This window comes from Bubalus bubalis, chromosome 3, assembly GCF_019923935.1.
Source record: "Bubalus bubalis isolate 160015118507 breed Murrah chromosome 3, NDDB_SH_1, whole genome shotgun sequence".
Taxonomy (NCBI): Eukaryota; Metazoa; Chordata; class Mammalia; order Artiodactyla; family Bovidae; genus Bubalus; species Bubalus bubalis.
The window spans coordinates 115,236,547-115,260,965 of NC_059159.1; the positions used below are offsets into that span (position 1 = coordinate 115,236,547).

The 24,419-nt window shown below is 40.5% G+C and overlaps 1 protein-coding gene across 1 annotated transcript in view; it reads left to right on the top strand.

Moving 5' to 3' along the window:
- Positions 1–7,142: 7,142 nt before the first annotated feature.
- VPS13A (vacuolar protein sorting 13 homolog A) overlaps positions 7,143–24,419 on the top strand; it is a gene marked incomplete in the record, with an annotated part of 267,525 nt that continues 250,248 nt past the window's right edge. Inside the window, 1 exon segment of the mRNA XM_045165068.1 lies at positions 7,143–7,452. Within this exon segment, the coding sequence (XP_045021003.1) occupies positions 7,353–7,452 (100 nt within the window).

Genomic DNA, 24,419 nt, shown 5'->3' on the forward strand with positions numbered 1-24,419 from the left:
CAGAGCCTGGTGGGCTGCCATCTATGGGGTTGCACGGAGTCAGACACGACTGAAGTGACTTAGCAGCAGCAGGAACTCCTGGAGTGCTGCAGTCCATGGGGTTCCAAAGAGTCGGACACAACTTAGCAACTGAAAAACAACATTTGAGCAGAGACCTGAATGATAAACAATCAGCCATGTGAAAATCTGGGGTCAGCAAGCACTGATGGACATCAGCATTTGGGACTCCTTTTAATCTGGGAAGGGGTCAGTCATTTTAGATATTTAGAGCCAGAGGAAGATGCTTGAAAAATCCGTTATTGTATCTCTCTCTAGTATTTTACTGGGACTGCAGAGTAATTGATATTTTAATGCTTCCTGATAGGAAGCCATCACATTCAGATACTTTTCCTTCTTAAATATGTGAACTAAAATATTGTTTGCCATTTCAGTAAACAAAGGATGTTACGGCCATCAAGCCATCACATTACAACCACTTAGATGGTGAACCCTGAAGGAACTCAGAATGGAGACAAATGGGCTGCTCTTGGCCAAGGCCATCTAGCAGTCAGCCACTACAGCCACCCCCTGATGGTGTACCCTGAGGAAGTTCAGAATGAGGAAACATAGGGTACTGACCCCAGACAGCTAAGGTGCATATGGAAAGAATGATTTAAGTGAGCCCAGCATCTTCCCATACATAGAAAAATACTAAATTCCTTAACTTGAGATATCTGACTTTCTTTTATTAACAGTAACATTTTGACATTCTGAATACCTGGACTTCTGTTTCAAAAACTCCTATATACCCTGGCTCCCCATCTTGCCTCTTCAGAACAGTTTCTCAGCATTACCTGAGATGCTGTGTCAGAATATTCACCAAATTCTCAACTTTTATTTGGGTTGTGCATTTTTTTTCAGTTGATAAATATTTTACCAAGTATCTTGCATAACAATATTAAAGCTCTGTATGGAAGCTCTTAATTCAGGCCCATTTTATCCTTAAATGTACCCTTAGTGGACCCCAAATTAACAAAAACTTTAAAAATATTGTTTCAAGTTAATTATACATTCATAGAAAGTTGCAAAAGAAATTTATAGGGAGGTCCCACTTACCTTTCATCATGCCCCTCAATGGTAACATCTTGCATCAGTTCAGTTCAGTTTAGTTGCTCAGTCGTGTCCGACTCTTTATGATCCTATGAATCGCAGGACGCCAGGCCTCCCTGTCCATCACCAACTCCTGGAGTTCACTCAGACTCACGTCCATGGAGTCGGTAATGCCATGCAGCCATCTCATCCTCTGTCGTCCCCTTCTCCTCCTGCCCCCAATCCCTCCCAGCATCAGAGTCTTTTCCAATGAGTCAACTCTTTGCATGAGGTGGCCAAAGTACTGGAGTTTCAGCTTTAGCATCATTCCTTCCAAAGAAATCCCAGGGCTGATCTCCTTCAGAATGGACTGGTTGGATCTCCTTGCAGTCCAAGGGACTCTCAAGAGTCTTCTCCAACACCACAGTTCAAAAGCATCAATTCTTCGGTGCTCAGCCTTCTTCACAGTCCAACTCTCACATCCATACATGACCACTGGAAAAACCATAGCCTTGACTAGACGGACCTTTGTTGGCAAAGTAATGTCTCTGCTTTTGCATATGCTATCTAGGTTGGTCATACCTTTTCTTCCAAGGAGTAAGTGTCTTTTAATTTCAACATCTTGCATAGCTATAGTGAAATATCAAAACCAGGAAATAAATATATTGGTACCACTTATGGTACCAATGCTTATTCAGATTTCATCAGTTTTATATGCACTCATTTGTGTATATATGATTTTATGCATTTATATGTAATCACTACCACAATCAAGATGCAGAGTTATTCCAAAAATATACGGTCCCTTGCTGCTATTCATTTGTAGCCACGCCTGTCTCTCCATCCCATATCTAACCTTTGGCAACTTCTAATCTGTTCTCTATTTTTATAATATGTATATTTTTCATTCAGCTTAACTTCCCAGAAATCCATCCAAATTGTTGCATATATCGAGAGTTTGTTATGTTCATTGCTGTGTAGTATTCCATGGTATGGGTATATAACATAGTTTATTTAACCATTCATCTGTTGGAAAACATTTGGGTGATTTCCAGTTTTTGCCTATTATGAATAAAGCTGCTACGAGCATTCATGTATGAGTTTTCTTGTGAACACATATTTTCCTTTCTCTGGGATAAATGTTCAGGACTATAAATGCTGGTTCAGATGGTGCGTATTTATTTTATTATTATTTTTTAGAAACTGCTAGTTTTTCAGAATGGTTGTACCATCTCACTTTCTCACCACTGATGCATGTGTACTTGCGTGCTTAGTCACTCAGTTGTGTCCGAATCTTTTGCGACCCTGTGGATTGTAGCCCTCCAGGCTCCTTTGTCTCCGGGATTATCCAGGGATGAATACTGGAGTGGGTTGCCATTTCCTTCTTCAAGAGTTCCTCCCAACCCAGGGATAGGATCCACTTCTCTTGCATCTTCGGCATTGGCAGACGGATTCTTTACCACTAGTGCCACCTGGGAAGCACTCCACTGATGTGTGTGTGTGTGTGTGTGTGAAAGTTGCTCAGTCGTGTCCAACTCTTTGTGATCCCATGGACCAGAGAAGCCACTCACTGATGCATAAATGATTCAGTTTCTCCACAAACCTTACTGGCATTTTTTAAAATAAGTATTTTTTTGGCTGTGCTGGGTCTTTGTTGTTGTGTGCAGTCTTTCTCTGGTTCCAAAGAAGGCGAACTACTCTTTGTTGCCATGTGGGGGCTTCTTCTGTTGTGGACCACGGGCTCTAGGCATGCAGGTTCAGTAGCTGTGGCATCCCAGCTTAGTTGCCTTGTGACATGTGGAGTCTTCCCGGACCAGGGATCAAACCCATGTCTCCTGCATCGGAAGGCTGATTCTTATCACTGTACCACCAGGGAAGTCCTTCACTAGCATTTTGAGTTATCACTTTTTCTTTTTACAGCCATTCTGATGGTATGTAGTGGTTGCTCATTTGCGGTTTTAGCCATTTCCCCAGTGGTTAATGAGGTTGAGAATGTTTTCATGTGATTATTTGCCATCTGTATATCCTTTTCAGGAAATGTCTGTTCATGTATTTTGGCTAAAATTTGAGAATTCACATATTTTCCTATATAAATTCTCCAGCAGGAGAACAAATTTGCTAACAAATTTCAGTTGGCTCTGATTTTAGGAAGACTAGTTTATCCATGTGCACATGCAGTTTCCTGAAGCATTACAAAAGAATATACACTAAAATAACATTTCTGATACATCCCTCTTCACCAGTGTAGAAGAATAAATTTTGCATCTTTTTAAAAATGTTCCAAGTGTACAGCATATAGCTGAATGTAATAAAACTCAGTTTCTTTGGTTCAGAATCTCCAAAGATGATTTGCTTTAGACTAAAAGAATTTCAATTAGTATGAGTAAAAGAAATGTTATTATACTTGATTTGTAGTTATCTTTTTACTTTATTTAGACAGATTTCTTGTTTTGGGGAAAAGATACATACTCACTGTGAAACATGTTTTTTTAAGCTTGAAAGAACAGAGAAAATACATATTACCCAAAGTCTCATTATCTAGATAACCACTGTTAACATTTGGTGAGCATACATCTAGATTTCTTTATATGTATATATATATATATATATATATAATATATATATATTCTTTATATATATATATTATATGTATTCTCTGAGCATTTAAAACACATCCATAATTTATATACTTCATATACTATTCTGTACCTTGTTTCTCACAAGTGTATTGACTTTCTCACAAGTATTGACTTCTTTCCATATTAGTATAGATCTTCATCATTTTTAAAGCTTGTATAGTAACATGTCGGAGAAGGCAATGGCACCTCACTCCAGTACTCTTGCCTGGAAAATCCCATGGATGGAGGAGCCTGCTAGGCTGCAGTCCATGGGGTCGCTGGGGACACGACTGAGTGACTTCATTTTCACTTTTCACTTTCATGCATAGGAGAAGGAAATGGCAACCCACTCCAGTGTTCTTGCCTGGAGAATCCCAGGGACGGGGGAGCCTGGTGGGCTGCCGTCTATGAGGTCACACAGAGTCGGACACCACTGAAGTGACGTAGCAGCAGCAGCAGCAGCAGCATAGTAACATGTGTGTGTTTACTTAACCATGTTCCCTATTAATGGACATTTAGATTGTTTCTAATTTTTTGCTATTATAAATAATGCTTTAATGAATGTGTTTCTGGGATAGCTTTTTGAATTTTTATAATTATTTTCTTAGAGTAAATGTCTAGAAGTGGGATTGCTGAATTAAATCATATGCACATGTATGTATATAGACATGTATATGTCAGTTTGTACATGTTTTAAGCTGCCCTTTAGAAACACTGTTGATTTAAATTTTCACATGCACTGCCTGAATAAGGTTTTTATAAGGTTCTCAACATTTTCCATAGGTCTCCCTTCTAAAAAATTTCTTTTTTTTTTTTTTTTCAGATTGGAACACACACATTCAAATAACTTCTGATTGTTTGTAATTTTTAAACTGTTAACTGAGATAGGAGTGTAGAGCTTTATGAGGCCAGGTCAATAAAAGTCCTATAAAATTGCCGTCTTCTAGACTTGCTCTTCCAAGACAGTTTTCAGGAAGGTGATGTGCTTCATTGGCTTTGTTATCTGAACATCTAGCTTAGTTTCTCAATACTGACCTCAAGATGGGGATGATAAACACAAGTAGCACAGCAATGACATGCACTTGTGGACAGAGGAATTACAATTAGGAGGAAAAACTGTCCAGCATTACCACCGGCATACCCAAACTTCAGAGATAGAAAGCTGTAGTGTGCAAACTAAACACAGCTCAGTTCAGCTCAGGTGCTCAGTCATGTCCGACTCTTTGCAACCCCACGAATCACAGCACGCCAGGCCTCCCTGTCAAGATCATAGCAAATCTAACTTACAAAGTTATTAATCTATTGTGCAGTTGGATGATATTGCAGTTTGGGGTCACTAAAAAACCTTTTCTTTTTTATTTGATCAAACAATGAATTAGGATATGGAGGGAAAAACACCTTACACTGGTACATTTTCAAATTTGAAACTTCAGCATCTTTTTGGTAATCCCTGGGCTTATTTTTCAAGGTTTAACAGAGATTTGATTTAACGGTTTAATAAGTAAACACCTATCTTTTATATGATGACATTATTTTTGCTTACAAAATTTCTAAGATGGATTAAGCAACATGAAAATTGTATCTTTTAATATTTAGGAAACATGTTCATGACGTAGCACCTAACAGTAGACAAGAATTGTTACAACATGCATCTTGTTTTTTATTTCCAGCAGTTTCTCAGAATTTTTTCCATTGGTCTCTTTAGCAAATAAAAGCTAATACTTCTAAAATTTTAGCAGGACACTCCCCTCACCCAATTCTACAGGATTTTCATGGACTGTATAAAACTAGTGTGAGGTGTTTGCAAGCTACTAAAGCATATTTTTTGACGAGTTCTGGAATTTCTTGTACTTTAAACTTGTGCTAGATGTAACAGTGGAATTTTGTAGCTACTTTATATGTGATTTATCATAGTACAGTAGCAGAATCCCTGATGACAGAAAGTTTTCCCCTTTGCTAGGCATTTTGGAGAAGGCAATGGCAACCCACTCCAGTGTTCTTGCTTGGAGAATCCCAGGGACGGGGGAGCCTGGTTGGGCTGCCATCTACAGGGTCGCACAGAGTCGAACACGACTGAAGTGACTTAGCAACAGCAGCAGCAGACATTTTAGCTTCCATTAATTTCTCTGTTCAGGTATTCTGAGGTAGATTTCCAATGTCATTAGGCAAATGCAAGAGGAGCAGGTGAGATGATGGAGTGGAGTCATCCAGAAGTAACAAGTTCCATCTGTTTCTGCAGAAAATGAGTCCTGTCACCTTGGACAAATCCCTAACATTGCAGCTTTATTATCTTAAAGCCCAAAAGCTTGAATTGTGACTTAATTAAGGTCCCTTTAAATATGAAATTATAGGAAAGCAATACATCAACTCATGTAAAATAAGATTTTACACTGTATTTTCCAGACATTTTACTTGGAAATGTAAACCTTCAAACCTTAAAAAATTGGGGTGACTATGCACAAAATGATGCAAGAATTAACAGGAAAGTCATAATTTGCTATGCAGAAAGAAATTTAAACTACACTCCTACATCTTAAATCCTTAGAGGGTTGTTAATTATAGTTCTCCAAACTTCACATCCAGCGTCTTTGGCCTTCACAACCTCAGGCCTTTGGCCCTCTTTCTGTATAAAACCAAATACGGCTGTGGGAGTGGTTCTGAAAGAGCTCTAATTTTTATGTATTTATTTAAGGTCATTCTGTGAAGGCTCAGGGGCTGTGAGTCTTAGGTCTTCAGGTGTTCGTAGGAGGGCACTCCACAGTGTCAGTCAAAACTGGTTGACTAAGGGATGAAAGTCGGCTCTGTCTAAATAACCAGACCAAGAAAGAGTGCGATCTCAGATGCAGGGAAGGGAGCATGGAATTACAACCCAGAATTTACTTTACTTTCCTCTCTCGATTTGCAGCCACGGAAGTTGTCACCAACTGCGTAACCTCTCCAAGCGCTCGTAAGACTGAACAGGGCAGTTACCCGCATCCAGACACTCAGGCTGGACTGACCTAGGAAGCCAGCACCGCCCGGGTTCCGCCTGTACCTCCCAACTTGTAATAATAAGTGCGAAGCTCCCCGGGACTCCACTTGAGAGTCTCCAGCCTAACTAATGTGGAAGGCCCTTTTAATCAGCCGCCGCTTTACTTGGATTTAGGACCTCCCGGCCCACGTGGAGGCGTGTCTCCTCAGTTAGGGACAGGGCGTTCCAGGCCGGGAGTAACCGCCGCGCCCCCTGACGCCCCGCCCTCGCCCCGCCCTCTCCCCGCCCTCGCCGCCAGTGGGGAGGCCAGACTGCCGGTGGGGGCGGGGTCAGAAGTGTCTGGCAACTCCAGGTACCAGTCCGGTTGCCTGGCGATGGGGGAGCAGGCGGGGCCGAAGAGAAAAAGGAGCCGCACTCCGCCCGACTAGGGCAAGAGCTGGAGAGGCGGCCGCGCAGCCGCCTTAGCTCTCTCTCGGCCCTCGCGCTCCGCCCAACCCTGGATACCGAGCCGCACATGCGTAGCGCGAGCTACCGCCTCCGCCCCTCGTAGGGCTCGTGGTGGGGCTACGCGTTCGGCGCTGGTGGCACCACGGTCGGAGCCGCCCAGGAGCCGGTGAACCGAGAAGTCTCGTGAGAGAGGCTCGGGAGGGCAGGCTTAGGAAGAAGGAGCGCCGCGTCCACCGCGGCTGAGGAAGATGGTGTTCGAGTCGGTGGTCGTGGACGTGTTGAACCGGTTCTTGGGGGACTATGTGGTGAACCTGGACACGTCCCAGCTCAGTCTGGGCATCTGGGCAGGTAACGAGACCGCCGCAGTCCCTCCATCTCGCCTCCCGTGCTTCCGTTGACAGAGCCGGCCCTGCCTTCCTGGGGCCTCGGGCCCCACTCTGCCACCTGCCGCCGACTCGTTTGGGGTCATGTTACGTAGAGCCGGGAGGCAGTTGCTGGGCCTCCACTGGCGAGTTAGTGTTTTGGCCGGAGGGGATTGGGGTCTCTGATGCTGGATGAAAAGGCCGCCCCTCGCTTTCCGCCGAAGGGACCCACAGTGGACTCCAAGGGTCTGGAGTTCAAATTCCACCGAGCCGCCCTTTTCTGCCCCTCGAGGTCCGGTTTCAGCTGTGTTGGGCGAGGGGCGGCCTCGAGACACACCTGGGCTTGGTCTGGTCCTTGTCATTTTCGCCCCTTGGGTTGTGATGGAGGCCCGGGCAGCCCACGGAGGGCCGCACGCCGCCCCGCACGTGAAAGCAAGGAGCTGTGACCGGAGGTGCCGTCCTCCTCCAGCGCCCAGCCTCCGGGTACGGCCAAACCTTGCTGGCTGCTCGGCTCCCCATTCCGGCCTCACCGCCTCGAGTCCGGGAGGCTCGCCTGGGTTCGGCTGATAACAGCGAAGAACTCCTGTGCAGGATCGCTCGAAAGATTGGTTGTCAATTTACAACCTGACTAGCAATATGTCAAGCTTGTTAAGGGTTTGGGGCTTTGTGGGTCGCAAAGTTACTGAATTTTTAAAGAAGCTAGGTGCGCTGTCCTTAGGCTAAGTGAGATGAGAAGTTGGATGATGAAGGACTGATGCTTTACTTTGTATCCATTTATTCTGGTGTATTTCCTTATTTGGAGTTTCATTTATAGTGCTGTGCTTCCACCTGTTTTTGTATTACACCCTTATCTATTTTAAACACCCATTAGAAATTAAATTCTTTTTCTTATGAAATGTCTTTCCCAGGCCAAAGCTAGGGTTAATCTCCTTGTGTGAGTAATATATCTATCTATCTATCTATATATTTAATTTTAGTCTTTTTGAATATGCACACACGACAGCTTTCGTCTAAAATACTTATTTATTGTGATATTTCTCCTTTATTTAATAGTGTAAATAGGTAATTTAGTTTGATAAAGAAAACCTCTTGTTAACTGCTGTTGATATCTGCCTTGGTAGAGAGTGGGACTGCAGGAATGAAGAATATAAATGCTAGCTCAGCATCTCTTGACTAGTACCAGAAATTTACAGATAGTTTAATCTGTGCTGTTTTTCATTTGTAAAATAATAATGATAAAACTTGTCTCCACCCACCTCAGTAGGAAGCCTTGAGAACATTTTGTGGTGTGCTTTGCTTTTAACCTGTAGTGGAAAATTGCTTCTACTTCAAAGTGGAGGTTGGTGTAGAGTTTGATTTATCAGTGGATTTGTTAATTTGAAATACTCATACACTAAATTCACTCTTGTGATGCACAATTCTATCAATTTGACAAATACAAGGAAGCACATACTTGATACAGAAAAAACATCAGTTCAGTTGCTCAGTCGTGTCTGACTCTTTGTAACCCCGTGGTGTCTGACTCTTTGTAACCCCATGGACCGCAGCTCACCAGGCCTCCCTGTCCATCACCAACTCCTGGGGTTTATCCAAACTCATGTCCATTGAGTTGGTGATGCCATCCAACCATCTCATCCTCTGTCATCTCCTTCTTTCCCAGCCCTCAATCTTTCCCAGCATCACGGTCTTTTCCAATGAGTCAGCTTTTCGCATCAGGTGGCCAAAGTATTGGAGTTTCAGCTTCAACATCAGTCTTTCCAATGAACACCCAGGACTGGTCTCCTTTAGGATGGACTGGTTGGATCTTCTTGCAGTCCAAGGGACTCTCCAGAGTCTTCAACACCACAGTTCAAAAGCATCAGTTCTTCGGCGCTCAGATTTCTTCAGAGTCCAACTCTCACATCCATATATGACTACTGGAAAAACCATAGCCTTGAGTAGACGGACCTTTGTTGGCCAAGTAATGTCTCTGGTTTTTAATACGCTGTCTAGGTTGGTCATAACTTTCCTTCCAAGGAGTAAGCGTCTTTTAATTTCATGGCTGCAATCACCATCTGCAGTGATTTTAGAGCCCCCAAAGATAAAGTCAGCCACTGTTTCCACATCTCAAAATTCCCTCTGCCGCCCCTTTATAGTCTCCCACCCAACTCCTACCCTTCCTCCTGGCAACCATTGGTCGTTTTGCATCCCTACAGTTTTCCCTTTTTTAGAGTGCCATATAAATGGAATTATATGGTATGTTTCTTTGTGGACCTGATTTCTTAGTTCATTCCTTTCACTTACTAAATGAAATGAATTTGAGAGGCATTCGTGTGTGGCGTGCATCAAAATTGTGCAACTGTCGCTACATCTAATTCCAGAACATTTTCAACACTCCAAAAATAAATCTCATACCTGTTACCAATCACTACACATTTATCCCCACAAATCATTGCCAGTGATTCCTCTGGCAATCACTAATACACTTTTTGTCTTCTATTGATTGCCAATTCTGGACGTTTCATGTAAATGGAATCATAATATACATGGCCTCTTGTTTCTGACTTCTTTCACTTAGTACTCTATTTTCAAGGTTCATTTATATTGTAGCATATATCAGTATTTCATTCCTTTTTGTAGCTGTTAATAACGTTCCATTGTATGGGTATAACTCATTTTGTTTATCTTTTCATCAGTTGATGGACATTTAAATTATTATTACCTTTCCTTTTATGACTAGTGCTTCTGTGAACATTCATGTACAGATTTTTCATGCATGTATACTTTAAGTTCTCTTGTGTATAGAGGTGGAATTTCTGAGTGATACGGTAACTCTGTTTAGACATTTTAAGGAATTTCCAAACCCTTGAAAATTCTTTAAGTATTATGGATGCAAGTCCTTTGTAAGATAGGTGATTTGAAAAATACTTTCTCGGAGTTGTTTCCAAGGCTGTCTTTTGCAAAACAAAAGTTTAAAATTTTAATCAGGTCTAATTTATCAGAATTTGTGAGTCATGCTTTTGGTGTTATATCTGTGAAATCTTTCCCTAACCCAAAGTCACAAAGATTTTCTCCTGTGTTTTAGTCCAGAAGCTTTGTAATTTTTTATTTTGCACTTTTTGAGTAATAGGTAGAATTTAAAATATTCTTGGAGGATTTAAAAAGCAATAATAATTCTTGATAATCTTAGAGGACTAAAACATTCTTTGAAAAATTTCAATAATAGAAACTAGGTGCTACATAGGAAAAATGTTAAGATCATGGACTTAATATTTTATGGTCTAGTGTCAGAAGGACCTATTAGTTAATGTGTGCTTTTGCTAGGCTTCCATATAGTAATCCAGTTAATATCACTATTGGCATATGAATAGTATACTTAGTATACAGAAGTTAAATTGATGGTTTCATATCCACTAATGGAAAATTTGTTTCAGAGATGTTCCTTTGAAATTGGAATTCTCTTTTCCTTAGAAACATTGTTATATATAAAGTTTACACGGCTAATTATAACACAGTCGAACAGGGCCGCTGTGCTGTGCTGTGCACTAAGTAGACTGAGTCCTGGAAGCATCTATTTTGTGGAAGGAGAAAGAGAAATTGAGTTTTTTCTCAAACTGTTGGCAGATTCTGATGTTGATAAAGTATATATTTTAAACAGTGTTATTTCCACCCTTCCACCCTTCCTGTGTATCATCCATTTAAGGAGTTGGTAGTCCTTCGTAGACACATCTGCGATTCGCCTCCCAACTTTGCTAAACCATCTCTTGTTTAATATTTCATTCAAGAGCTAGGCTGCATCAGAATCAGTCATATGTGATTGTTAGAAATACAGATTTTTTTTTTGGAACTACTTCCCAGATACTATAATTCATTTATTGAAAGTAAGACACCCCCACCAATGTTTTTTAACCAAATGACACAGGGGATTGTGATGTCCAAATAGGTGCATTTTAAGGGCACTTTTAGGGCAAAAATATTAGAAATTCAGGGGCAGAAGTAGTAGTAAGGATGCCTTGTGTAATAGAATTATCATTTGTAACATAGAGTGTACCTTTTTATATTATAGTTTTCTTTCTTCTCACTCATTTTCTTTGTTTGCTCCAAAATGACAATACTTGGGCAAATTAAAAAAATTCGTTATGCCTGACATCTTTGTGTAACATTAGAAGCTCAGACTTATTAAAAAAAAAACAAACAAATTGTATATTCTGTTTTTGAAATGTTAATCTGTTAAAATGTTTCTCTTTATGTATAGTCTTAGGTTCAGTTCAGCTGCTCAGTTGTGTCACACTCTTTGCAACCCCATGGACTGCAGCACGCCAGGCCTCCCTGTCCATCACCAACTTCTGGAGTTGACCCAAACTCATGCCTGTTGAGTTGGTGATGCCATCCAACTATCTCATCCTGTGTCGTTGCCTTCTCCTCCTGCCTTCAATCTTTCCCAGCATCAGTAAGTTCTTTGCATCAGGTGGCCAAAGTATTGGAGTTTAAGCATCAGTCCTTCCAATTAATATTCAGGACTGATTTCCTTTAGAATGGACTGGTTGGATCTCCTTGCAGTCTAAGGGACTCTCAAGAGTCTCCTCCAGCACCACAGTTCAAAAGCATCAGTTCTTCAGCACTCAGCTTTCTTTATAGTGCAACTCTCACATCCATACATGACTCCTGGAAAAACTATAGCTTTGACTAGACGGACCTCTGTTGGCAAAGTAATGTCTCTGCTTTTTAATATGCTGTCTACGGTGGTCATAGCTTTTCTTCCACAGAGCAAGCCTCTTTTAATTTCATGGCTGCAGTCACCATCTGCAGTGATTTTGGAGCCTAAGAAAGTCTGTCACTGTTTCCATTGTTTCCCCATATATTTGCCATGAAGTGATGGGGCCTGATGCCATGATCTTCATTTTTGAATGTTGAGTTTTAAGCCAGCTTTTTCACTCTCTTCTTTCACCTTCATCAAGAGGCTCTTTAGTTTCTCTTTGCTTTCAGTCATAAAGGTGTGTTATCTGCATATCTGACGTTATTGACATTTCTCCCAGAAATGGAATGGAATGGAATCTTGATTCCATCTTGTGCTTCATCCAGTCCGGCAGCAGTTTGTATATCTTCATCACATATCCCTAATTTGTTCTTCCTTCTTTCCCTCTCTCCTTTTGTAACGACAAGTTTATTTTCTATTTCTGTGAGTCTGTTTCTGTTTTGTATATACACTTATTTAGATTCCATATATAGTTGACATCATATAATATTTGCCTTCTCTGACTTTTTTCACTAAAAATGATATTCTCTAGGTTCATCTTCATTGCTGTATATGGCTATATTTCATTTTTATGACTCAGTACTATTTTATTTTGTGTGTGTGTGTATGTATGTGAAACATCTTTTTAACTCAGTCATCTATTGCTGGACAGTTGAGTTGTTTCCATGTCTTGGCTGTTGTAAGTAGTGCTGCTATAAACACTGGGCTGCCTCTGTCTTTTTCAGTTAGTTTTCTTTTTTTCTGGATGTGTACCCAGGAGTGGAATTGCTGGATCATATTCTAGTTTTATTTTTACTTTCTAAAGGGACCTCCTTACTGCTTTCCACTGTGGCTGTACCAATTTACATTCCCACCAACAGTGTACAAGGGTTGCCATTTCTCTGTATGCTCTCTAACATCAGTTATGGTAGACTTTGTGATGATAGGTATTCCGACAGGTGTGAAGTGATACCTCATTGTGGTTTTGATTTCCATTTCTCTATAATTATCAATACTGAGAATCTTTTCACGTGCCTATTTAGCCTTCTGTATGTTGTCTTTGGAAAAATATTTATTCAGGTCTTCCACCCATTTTTTGATTAGATTGTTTGTTTTTTTGATATGAACTGTTTGCATATTTGGACAATAACCCCTTGTCAGTTGCATCATTTGCATCACTTTCAAAATTAGGAAATGTGAGATTGCCAACATTCCTTTGAAGGTTGTTTTGACTCTGGGTTCTTCGAGATGTCATATGAATTTAAAAATGAATCTCTCTGTTTCTGAAAAGAATTGGGATTTAATGTGGATTACATTGGATCTGTAGGTTGCTTTGGGTAGTATTGATATCTTAACAATATTGTGAAAATGGAATGTTTTTCCATTTATATATGTGTTTTCTTTATTTCAACAGTGTCTTATAGGTTTTGGGATATAAATCATTCTTCTCTTTTCTCTCCCCATTGTTTTTTCCTATGTATTTTTGATACTGTTGTAAATGGCTTCCTTGGTGGCTCAGTGGTAAAGATTCTGCCTGCAATAAGATGTGGGTTCGACCCCTGGGTGTGGAGGTTCCTCTGGGGAAGGAAGTGGTAAACCACTCCAGTATTCTTGCCTGGGAAATCCCATGGACAGAGAACCTAGTGGGCTGCAGTCCATGGGGTTGCAAAAGAGTTGGGCACGACTTAGCAACTAACTAAAACAATTGTAAATGTAATTGTTTTCACAGTTTCTATCTTGGATTGTTAAGTGTATAGTAACAACTGATTTTTGTATTTTGATTGTGTATCCAGCTGCTGTTGCTGCTAATTCACTTCAGTCGTGTCCGACTCTGTGTGACCCCATAGACAGCCCATAGACAGGGATTCTCCAGGCAAGAACACTGGAGTGGGTTGCCATTTCCTTCTCCAATGCATGAAAGTGAAAAGTGAAAGTGAAGTCGCTCAGTCGTGTCTGACCCTCAGTGACCCCATGGACTGCAGCCTACCAGGCTCCTCCGTCCATGGGATTTTCCAGGCAAGAGTACTGGAGTGGGGTGCCATTGCCTTCTCCGTGTGTATCCAGCAACATGCTGAATTATTTATTCTAGCAGTTTTTTGTGCAATATTTTTCTTCATGTAGGATCATGTTGTCTATGAACAGAATTTTCCTGCTTCCTTTCCAATGTGAATGCCTGTTATTTATTCTTCTTGCCTAATTGCTGTATGACATTATGTTGGGTAAAAGTGGCAGAAGTGGACATCTTTATCTTGTTCTGATGTTAGAGAAAAGACATATCTTGTACCATTACATATGAAGTTCATTGTGTGCTTTTCATATATGGCTTTGATATCTTGATATCAGATCAGATCAGATCAGTCGCTCAGTCGTGTCTGACTCTTTGTGACCTCGTGAATCGCAGGACGCCAGGCCTCCCCGTCCATCACCAACTCCTGGAGTTCACTCAGACTCACGTCCATCGAGTCAGTGATGCCATCCAGCCATCTCATCCTCTGTCGTCCCCTTCTCCTCTTGCCCCCAATCCCTCCCAGCATCAGAGTCTTTTCCAATGAGTCAACTCTTTGCATGAGGGGGCCAAAGCACTGGAGTTTCAGCTTTAGCATCATTCCTTCCAAAGAAATCCCAGGGCTGATCTCCTTCAGAATGGACTGGTTGGATCTCCTTACAGTCCAAGGGACTCTCAAGAGTCTTCTCCAACACCACAGTTCAAAAGCATCAATTCTTCGGCACTCAGCCTTCTTCACAGTCCAACTCTCACATCCATACATGACCACTGGAAAAACCATAGCCTTGACTAGACGGACCTTTGTTGGCAAAGTAATGTCTCTGCTTTTGAATATGCTATCTAGGTTGGTCATAACTTTCCTTCCAAGGAGTAAGCGTCTTTTAATTCATGGCTGCAGTCACCATCTATAGTGATTTTGGATCCCAGAAAAATAAAGTCTGACACTGTTTCCACTGTTTCCCCATCTATTTCCCATGAAGTGATGGGACCGGGTGCCATGATCTTCATTTTCTGAATGTTGAGCTTTAAGCCAACTTTTTCACTCTCCTCTTTCACTTTCATCAAGAGGCTTTTTAGTTCCTCTTCACTTTCTGCCATAAGGGTGGTGTCAACTGCATATCTGAGGTTATTGATATTTCTCCTGGCAATCTTGATTTCAGCTTGTGTTTCTTCCAGCCCAGCGCTTCTCATGATGTACTCTGCATAGAATTTAAATAAGCAGGGTGACAATATACAGCCTTGATGTACTCCCTTTCCTATTTGGAACCAGTCTGTTGTTCCATGTCCAGTTCTAACTGTTGCTTCCTGACCTGCATACAAATTTCTCAAGAGGCAGGTCAGGTGGTCTGGTATTCCCATCTCTTTCAGAATTTTCCACAGTTTATTGTGATCCACAAAGTCAAAGGCTTTATTATTTTCTGGAACTCTCTTGCTTTTTCCATGATCCAGTGGATGTTGGCTATTTGATCTCTGGTTCCTCTGCCTTTTCTAAAATGAGCTTGAACATCAGGAAGTTCATGGTTCACATATTGCTGAAGCCTGGCTTGGAGAATTTGAGCATGACTTTACTAGCATGTGAGATGAGTGCAATTGTGCGGTAGTTTGAGCATTCTTTGGCATTGCCTTTCTTTGGGATTGGAATGAAAACTGACCTTTTCCAGTCCTGTGGCCACTGCTGAGTTTTCCAAATTTGCTGACATATTGAGTGCAGCACTTTCACAGCATCATCTTCCAGGATTTGAAATAGCTCAACTGGAATTCCATCACCTCCACTAGCTTTGTTCGTAGTGATGCTTTCTAAGGCCCACTTGACTTCACATTCCAGGATGTCTGGCTCTAGGTCAGTGATCACAGCATCGTGATTATCTTGGTCTTGAAGATCTTTTTTGTACAGTTCTTCTGTGTATTCTTGCCATCTCTTCTTAACATCTTCTCTTAGGTCCATAGCCTTCTGTCCTTTATCGAGCCCATCTTTGCATGAAATGTACCTTTGGTATCTCTGATTTTCTTGAAGAGATCCCTAGTCTTTCCTCTTCTGTTGTTTTCCTCTATTTCTTTGCATTGATCACTGAGGAAGGCTTTCTTATCTCTTCTTGCTCTTCTTTGGAACTCTGCATTCAGATGCTTATATCTTTCCTTTTCTCCTTTGCTTTTCGCTTCTCTTCTTTTCACAGCTATTTGTAAGGCCTCCCCAGACAGCCATTTTGTTTTTTTGCATTTCTTTTCCATGGGGATGGTCTTGATCCCTGTCTCCTGTACAATGTCAGAACCTCATTCCATAGTTCATCAGGCACTCTATCAGATCTAGCCCCTCAAATCTATTTCTCACTTCCACTGTATAATCATAAAGGGTTTGATTTAGGTCATACCTGAATGGTCTAGTGGTTTTCCCTACTTTCTTCAATTTCAGTCTGAATTTGTCAATAAGGAGTTCATGATCTGAGCCACAGTCAGGTCCTGGTCTTGTTTTTGCTGAGTGTATAGAGCTTCTCCATCTTTGGCTGCAAAGAATATAGTCAATCTGTTTTCGGTGTTGACCATCTGGTGATGTCCATGTGTAGAGTCTTCTCTTGTGTTGTTGGAAGAGGGTGTTTGTTATGACCAGTGCATTTTCTTGGCAAAAATCTATTAACCTTTGCCCTGCTTCATTCCGTATTCCAAGGCCAAATTTGCCTGTTACTCCAGGTGTTTCTTGACTTCCTACTTTTGCATTCCAGTCCCCTATAATGAAAAGGACATCTTTTTGGGGTGTTAGTTCTAAAAGGTCTTGTAGGTCTTCATAGAACCATTCACCTTCAGCTTCTTCAGCATTACTGGTTGGGGCATAGACTTGGATTACTGTGATATTGAATGGTTTGTCTTGGAAACGAACAGAGATCATTCTGTCGTTTTTGAGATTGCATCCAAGTACTGCATTTCGGACTCTTGTTGACCATGATGGCTATTCCATTTCTTCTGAGGGATTCCTGCCCGCAGTAGTAGATATAATGGTCATCGGAGTTAAATTCACCCATTCCAGTCCATTTGAGTTCGCTGATTCCTAGAATGTCAACATTCACTCTTGCCATCTCTTGTTTGACCACTTCCAATTTGCCTTGATTCATGGACCTGACATTCCAGGTTCCTACTCAATACTGCTCTTTACAGCATCAGACCTTGCTTCTATCACCAGTCACATCCACAGCTGGGTATTGTTTTTGCTTTGGCTCCATCCCTTCATTCTTTCTGGAGTTATTTCTCCACTGATCTCCAGTAGCATATTGGGCCCCTACTGACCTGTGGAGTTCCTCTTTCAGTATCCTATCATTTTGCCTTTTCATACTGTTCATGGGGTTCTGAAGGCAAGAATACTGAAGTGGTTTGCCATTCCCTTCTCCAGTGGACCACATTCTGTCAGATCTCTCCACCATGACCTGCCCGTCTTGGGTTGCCCCACGGGCATGGCTTAGTTTCATTGAGTTAGACAAGGCTGTGGTCCTAGTGTGATTAGATTGACTAGTTTTCTGTGAGTATGGTTTCAGTGTGTCTGCCCTCTGATGCCCTCGTGCAACACCTACCGTCTTACTTGGGTTTCTCTTACCTTGGGCGTGGGGTATCTCTTCACGGCTGCTCCAGCAAAGCGCAGCCAATGCTCCTTACCTTGGACGAGAGGTATCTCCTCACTGCCGTCCTTCCTGACCTTCAACGTGGGATAGCTCCTCTAGGCCCTCCTGTGCCCACACAGCCAGGGTGTGGGGTTGCTCCTCCCGCCCGCCGCCCCTGGCCCCGGATGCGGGGTAACTCCTCTCATCGCCACCCCTGACCTCGGATGCTGGGTATCTCTTCTCGGCAGCCCCCCGTGACCTCAGACATGGGGTAGCTCCCCTTGGCCGTTCCTGCGTCGTCGCAGTCTGGCATTCTCGGCCGCTGCCCCTGACCTCGGACGTGGGGTAACTCCTCTTGGCCGCCGCCCTTCGGGCATGGGGTCCTCTTTTATTCCTAATTTTTTGAATGTTTTTAACATCAAAGAATGTTGAAGTTTTTTGAATGCATTTTCTTCATCAGTTGAAGGGATCCTGTGTTAATTCATTCTGTTAATGAGGTGTATTACCCTGATTGAATTTGTATGTTGAACTATCTTTCCATTCCTAGAATATTACATTGAATAATAGTGATAATTCTTTTAGTGTACCATTCAATTTTGGGTGCTAGTATTTTGTTGAGGATATTTGCCTCAGTATGCGTGAGGGATACTGATCTGTAGTTTTCTTGTGGTATCCTTGGCTTTGGTATCAGATTAATGGAGACCTATAAGCAGTTTGGAAGTGTTTCCTTCTCATTTTTTGGAAGAATTTGAGGAGGATTGGTATTCTCTTTTAAATGTTTGGTAGAATTCGCCAGTGAAACTCTTCTGTTCCAAGCTTTTATTGTTGTAATTGTTGTTGGGATGTTTTTTTGATTACTGATGAAATCTCATTACAAATCTGTGCATTTCTTCTTGATTCATTAGTGGTAGTGTGCATGTTTCTAGGAATTTATCCATTTAATCTAGGCTATCAAATTTGTAGACACATAGCTGTTCATAGTATTCTTATAGTCCTTTTTATTTCTGTGAAATTGGTAATATTATCCCCTCCTTCATTTTTCATTTTAGTTACAATTGACCCTTGAGCAACAAGGGGTTAGGGCTTAAAACCCCTACACAGTTGAAAACCTGCATATAACTTTACAGTTGGCCTTCCATAGCTGTGGTTCACATCCTCAGATTCACCTATGATATAATTCTGAAGTATGTATTTATTGGAAAAAATCCATATACAAGTGTACCCACAAAATGCAAAGCTCTGTTGTTCAAGAGTCAGTTGTATTCCACTCCTCATGTATCTTTCCTTTTCTCGTTTGCCTTTCACATCTCTTCTTTTCAAAGCTCTTTTGTAAGGCCTCCTCAGACAACCATTTTGCCTTTTTGCATTTCTTTTTTTTTGAGGATGGTCTTGATCCCTGCCTCCTGTACAATGTCACGAACCTCTGTCCATAGTTCTTCAGGCACTCTATCAGATCTAATCCTTCAATCTATTTCTCTCTTGCACTGTATAATCATAAGGGATGTGGTTTAGGTCATACCTGAATGGTCTAGTGGTTTCTCGTATTTTCTTCAATTTAGGTCTGAATTTGTCAATAAGGAGTTCATGATCTGAGCCACAGTCAGCTCTGGATCTTGTTTTTGCTGACTGTATAGAGCTTCTCCATCTTTTGCTGCAAATAATATAATCAATCTGATTTTGGTATTGACCATCTGGTGATGTCCATGTGTAGGGTCTTCTCTTGTGTTGTTGGAAGAGGGTATTTGCTATGACCAGTGCATTCTTTTGGCAAAAGTCTGTTAGCACAAGGCCAAATTTGCCTGTTACTTCAGCAAAGTGACTGACTTTGACTTCCTACTTTTGCATTTCAGTCCCCTATAATGAAAAAGGACATCTTTTTGGGGTGTTAATTCTAGAAGGTCTTGTAGGTCTTTATTGAGCCATTCAACTTCAGCTTCTTCAGCATTACTGGTTGGGGCATATTCTTGGATTACTGTGATATTGAATGACTTGCCTTGGAAACACGAACAGAGATCATTCTGTCATTTTTGAGATTGCTTTCAAGTACTGCATTTTGGACTCTTTTGTTGACTATGATGGCTACTACATTTCTTCTAAGGGATTCTTGCCCACAGTAGTAGATATAATGGTCATCTGAGTTAAATTCACCCATTCCAGTCCATTTCTCCTCCTGCCTTCAATCTTTCCCAGCATCAGAGTCAAATGAGTCAGTTCTTTGCATCAGTTGGCCAAAGTTTTGGAGTTTCAGCTTCAGCATCAGTTCTTCCAATGAATGAATATTCAGGACTGATTTCCTTTAGGATGGATTGGTTGGATATCCTTGTGTCCAAGGGACTCTTAAGAGTCTTCTCCACCATCACAGTTCAAAGGATTCAGTTCTTAGGTGCTCAGCTTTCTTTATAGTCCAGCTCTCACATCCACACGTGACTACTGGAAAAACCATAGCTTTGTTGGCAAAGTAATGTCTCTGCTTTTTAATAAGCTGTCTAGGTTGGTCATAACTTTTCTTCCACGGAGCAAGTGTCTTTTAATTTCATGGCTGCAGTCACCATCTGTAGTGATTTTGGAGCCCCCCAAAATAAAGCCTGTCACTGTTTCTAGTGTTTCCCCATCTATTTGCTATGAAGTGATGGGACCAGATGCCATGATCTTAGTTTTCTGAATGTTGAGCTTTAAGCCAACTTTTTCACTCTCCTCTTTCACTTTCATCAAGAGGCTCTTTAGTTCTTCTTCGCTTTTCTCCCATAGGTGTGGTGTCATCTGCATATCTGACGTTATTGATATTTCTACCAGCAATCTTGATTCCAGCTTGTGCTTCATCCAGTCTAGCATTTCTCATGATGTAGTCTGCATATAAGTTAAATAAGCAGGGTGACAATATACAGCCTTGACAGACTCCTTTCCCAATTTGGAACCAGTCTGTATTCCATGTCCAGTTCTAACTGTTGCTTTCTGACCTGCACACAGATTTCTCAGGAGGCAGGTTAGGTGGTCTGGTATTCCCAACTCGTTGAGAATTTTCCACAGTTTGTTGTGATCCACACAAAGACTTTGGCGTAGTCACTAAAGCAGAAGTAGATGTTTTTCTGGAACTCTGTTGCTTTTTTGATAATCCAACGGGTGTTGACAATTTGATCTCTGGTTCTTCTGCCTTTTCTAAATCCAGCTTGAACATCTGGAAGTTCATGGTTTACGTACTGTTGAAGCCTGGCTTGGAGAATTTTGAGCATTACTTTACTAGCGTGTGAGATGAGTGCAGTTGTGCAGTAGTTTGAGCATTCTTTGGCATTGCCTTTTTTTGGGATTGGAATGAAAACTGACCTTTTCCAGTCCTGTGGCCACTGCTGAGTTTTCCAAATTTGCTGGCATATTGAGTGCAGCACTTTCACAGCATCATCATTTAGAATTTGAAATAGCTTAACTGGAATTCCATCACCTACCTCCACTAGCTTTGTTCATAGTGATGGTTCCTAAGGCCCTCTTGACTTCACATTCCAGGATATCTGGCTCTAGGTGAGTGATCACACCATCATGATTATCTGGGTTGTGAAGATATTTTTTGTATAGTTCTTCTGTGTCTTCTTGCCACCTCTTCTTAATATCTTCTGCTTCTGTTAGGTCCATGCCATTTCTGTCTTTTATCGAGCCCATCTTTGCATGAAATGTTCCCTAGGTCTTTAATTTTCTTGAAGAGATCTCTAGTCTTTCCCATTCTATTATTTTCTTCTATTTCATTGCATTGATCACTGAGAAAGGCTTTCTTATCTCTCCTTGCTGTTCTTTGGAACTCTGCATTCAAATGGGTATATCTTTCCTTTTCTCCTTTGTAAAAATGCAAAATAGTTGTCTGAGGAGGCCTTACAAACAGCTGTGAAAAGAAGAGAGCGAAAGGCAAAGGAGAAGAGGACCACTGTCGTACTGGTTTTTATATTTGCCTATTTATCTGCCTTTACTGGAGAACTTTATATTTCTATGTAAGTTCAAGTTAGCACCTAGTGTTTTTTTTTTTTTTTTTTTTTACTTGTAGGACTTTAAAATTTCTTGTAAGGCAGCTGTCTTGGAAATGAACTCCCTCAATTTTTATCTGACATTAGTATCTTAATTTTACCCTCATTTTTGCTGGGTATAATGTTTGGTTGACAGGTTTTCAATTTTAATTCAGTACTTTAAATATATCATTACCTTGTTACTTTGCTTGCACTGTTTCTGCTGAGAAATCCATGATAATCTTATTGAGGATCCTTTGTACATGTGAAGTTGCTCTTCTCTTGTTGCCTTTAATAGTCTCTCTTTCATTATTCTGTTTCTCGCTTGGGATTCTTAAAATTTGTATATTCGTGTGTTTCCTCAAATTTCTAGCTATTATTTGTTCAAATAACTCTATATTTATCTTTCTTCCTTGTGGACTCCATGGTTAATGTGCTGTATCTCTTCTCCTGGGCTCCCATTGTGTGCGTATTGACCCACTTAAAGATGTACCATAAGTTCCTTAGCTTCTGTTCACATTTCTTCATTTTTTTCTTTTTTGGTCCTAGTATTTTCAAATGACCTGTCTTCAGGTTTTCTAATTCTTTTTTTTTTTTTTTTTTTTGGCTTGTTGAAGACTGCTTTGGATTTTCTCTAGTGAGTTTCCAATCCAGTTATTCCTTACGCCTCTATTGGAGTGTGTGTGTGTTTTCTACTTTCTTTCAAGACTTAAAGTTGGTGGAAGTTATATACAACGTTGTGTAAGTTTCAGGTGTGCAACGTGTTGGCTTGATACTCTGTGTATTGCAGTGTGATTACCACCAGAGCTTTAGCTAACACCTCCATCATATCACATACACATCATTTGTGTGTGTGTGTGGTCGGAACGCTTAAGATTTAGTCTCTCAACAGTGTTGAAGTATATAAAACAGTATTTTTGACTATAGTCACTCTGCTCTGCATTAAATCTCCAGAACTTAATTATCTCCTAGTTGCTAGTTTGTGTTTTTTAACATTTCCCCAATTCTGCCACATTCTAATCCCTGGTCACCACTGTTCTACTGTTTCTTTAAGTTTGACTCTTTTAGATTTTTTAAATAAATTATATCATACAGTGTTTGTCTTTCCTTGTCTGTCTTATGTCATCATAAACCCCTTAAAGGGGGTCCATCCATGTTGTTCCAAATGACAGGCTTTCTTTTTCATGGCTTAATATTCCCTTTATATATAAACCACATCTTTATCTTCATCTTGATGACACTAACTGGTTTCCATATTTTGGCTATTGTGAACAATGTGCAGTAAACACGGGAATGCAGAAATCTTTCTGGTACCCCATTTTCTTTGCCTTTGGATGTATATGAAATGGATTTTCTGAATCATTTTCAAGATTTTTTAGTCACCATTTTCTGCAGTTTGATTATGGTATGCCTAGGGGTAAACTTTATTATTTTCCTGCGTGGTATTTTTGGAGCTTCCTGGCTCTGTGGTTTGGTGACTTTATCGTTAATTTCAGAAATTTCTTAGCCATTATTGCTCCAAATGTATACATTTGCTTCTCTCTCCTTTTTTGCCTTCTGGTATTCCTATTATGCCTAGATTACAGCTTTTAGAATTGTCCTACGGTTCTTGGATATTGTTTTATCATTTTAATTTTACCTTTCTCTTTACATTTCAGTTCAGAAGTTTTTATTATTTTATTATGAAAGTTTATTAGGAAGCTTATGTTATTAATATTTACATATCTTTAAGCTTGCTGATTTTTAAAAAAGTATGTGAAATGACTTAAACTTTATTTAAAATGTACATTTTCAAACTTGTTCAGTATTGTAAATTTATGGACAGGACAAAATAGAAATTATCACAGTCACATTTTATTTTTATTTCTAATTTATTTTTTCATTGAAGGAAAGAGTCTTTAAGTTTGTTAGTGCTTTACAATTTTCAAAAGTTTCACATATATGATTTCATATAATCACATAATAACCTTTTCCCCCTTCATCTCTGTATTGTTCCTCCCTCCTTCCCTCTCCCCACTGGTAACCACTAGTTTGTTCTGTATATTTGTGAGTTTGCTTCTTATTTGTTTTATTCACTAGTTGCATTTTTTTAGACTCCACATGTAAGTAATATACTTTCTCTGATTTATTTCACTTAGCATATTGCCTTCCAAGTCTGTCTGTGTTGCTGCAAATGGCAATATTTTATTCTTTCTTATGGCTATTATTCCATTTTATGTGTGTATTACATTTTCTTTATCCATTCATCTGTTGATGGACACTTAAGTTCCTTCCATTTCTTGGCACTTGTAAATAATCTGGGGCATTATACATGCACCCCAATGCTAATCTATGAGCATTGGTTGGGGTGCATGTATATTTTCTAATTAGTGGTTTTTTTTTCTGAATATATACCCAGGAGTGGAATTGCTGAGTCGTCTGGTAGTTATATTTTTAGATTTTGAGAAACTTCCACAGTGTCTTCCACAGTGGCTGCATCACTTTACATTCTCACCAACTGTGTACCAGGGTTCTCTCTTCTCCATATCCTTAGCAACATTAGTTACTTGTCTTCTTTTTGATGACAACGATTCTGAAGGTGTGAGGTGATATCTTATTGTGGTTTTGATTTGCATTTCCCTGATGATTAATGATCTTGGGTGTGTTTTCGTATGCCTGTTGCCC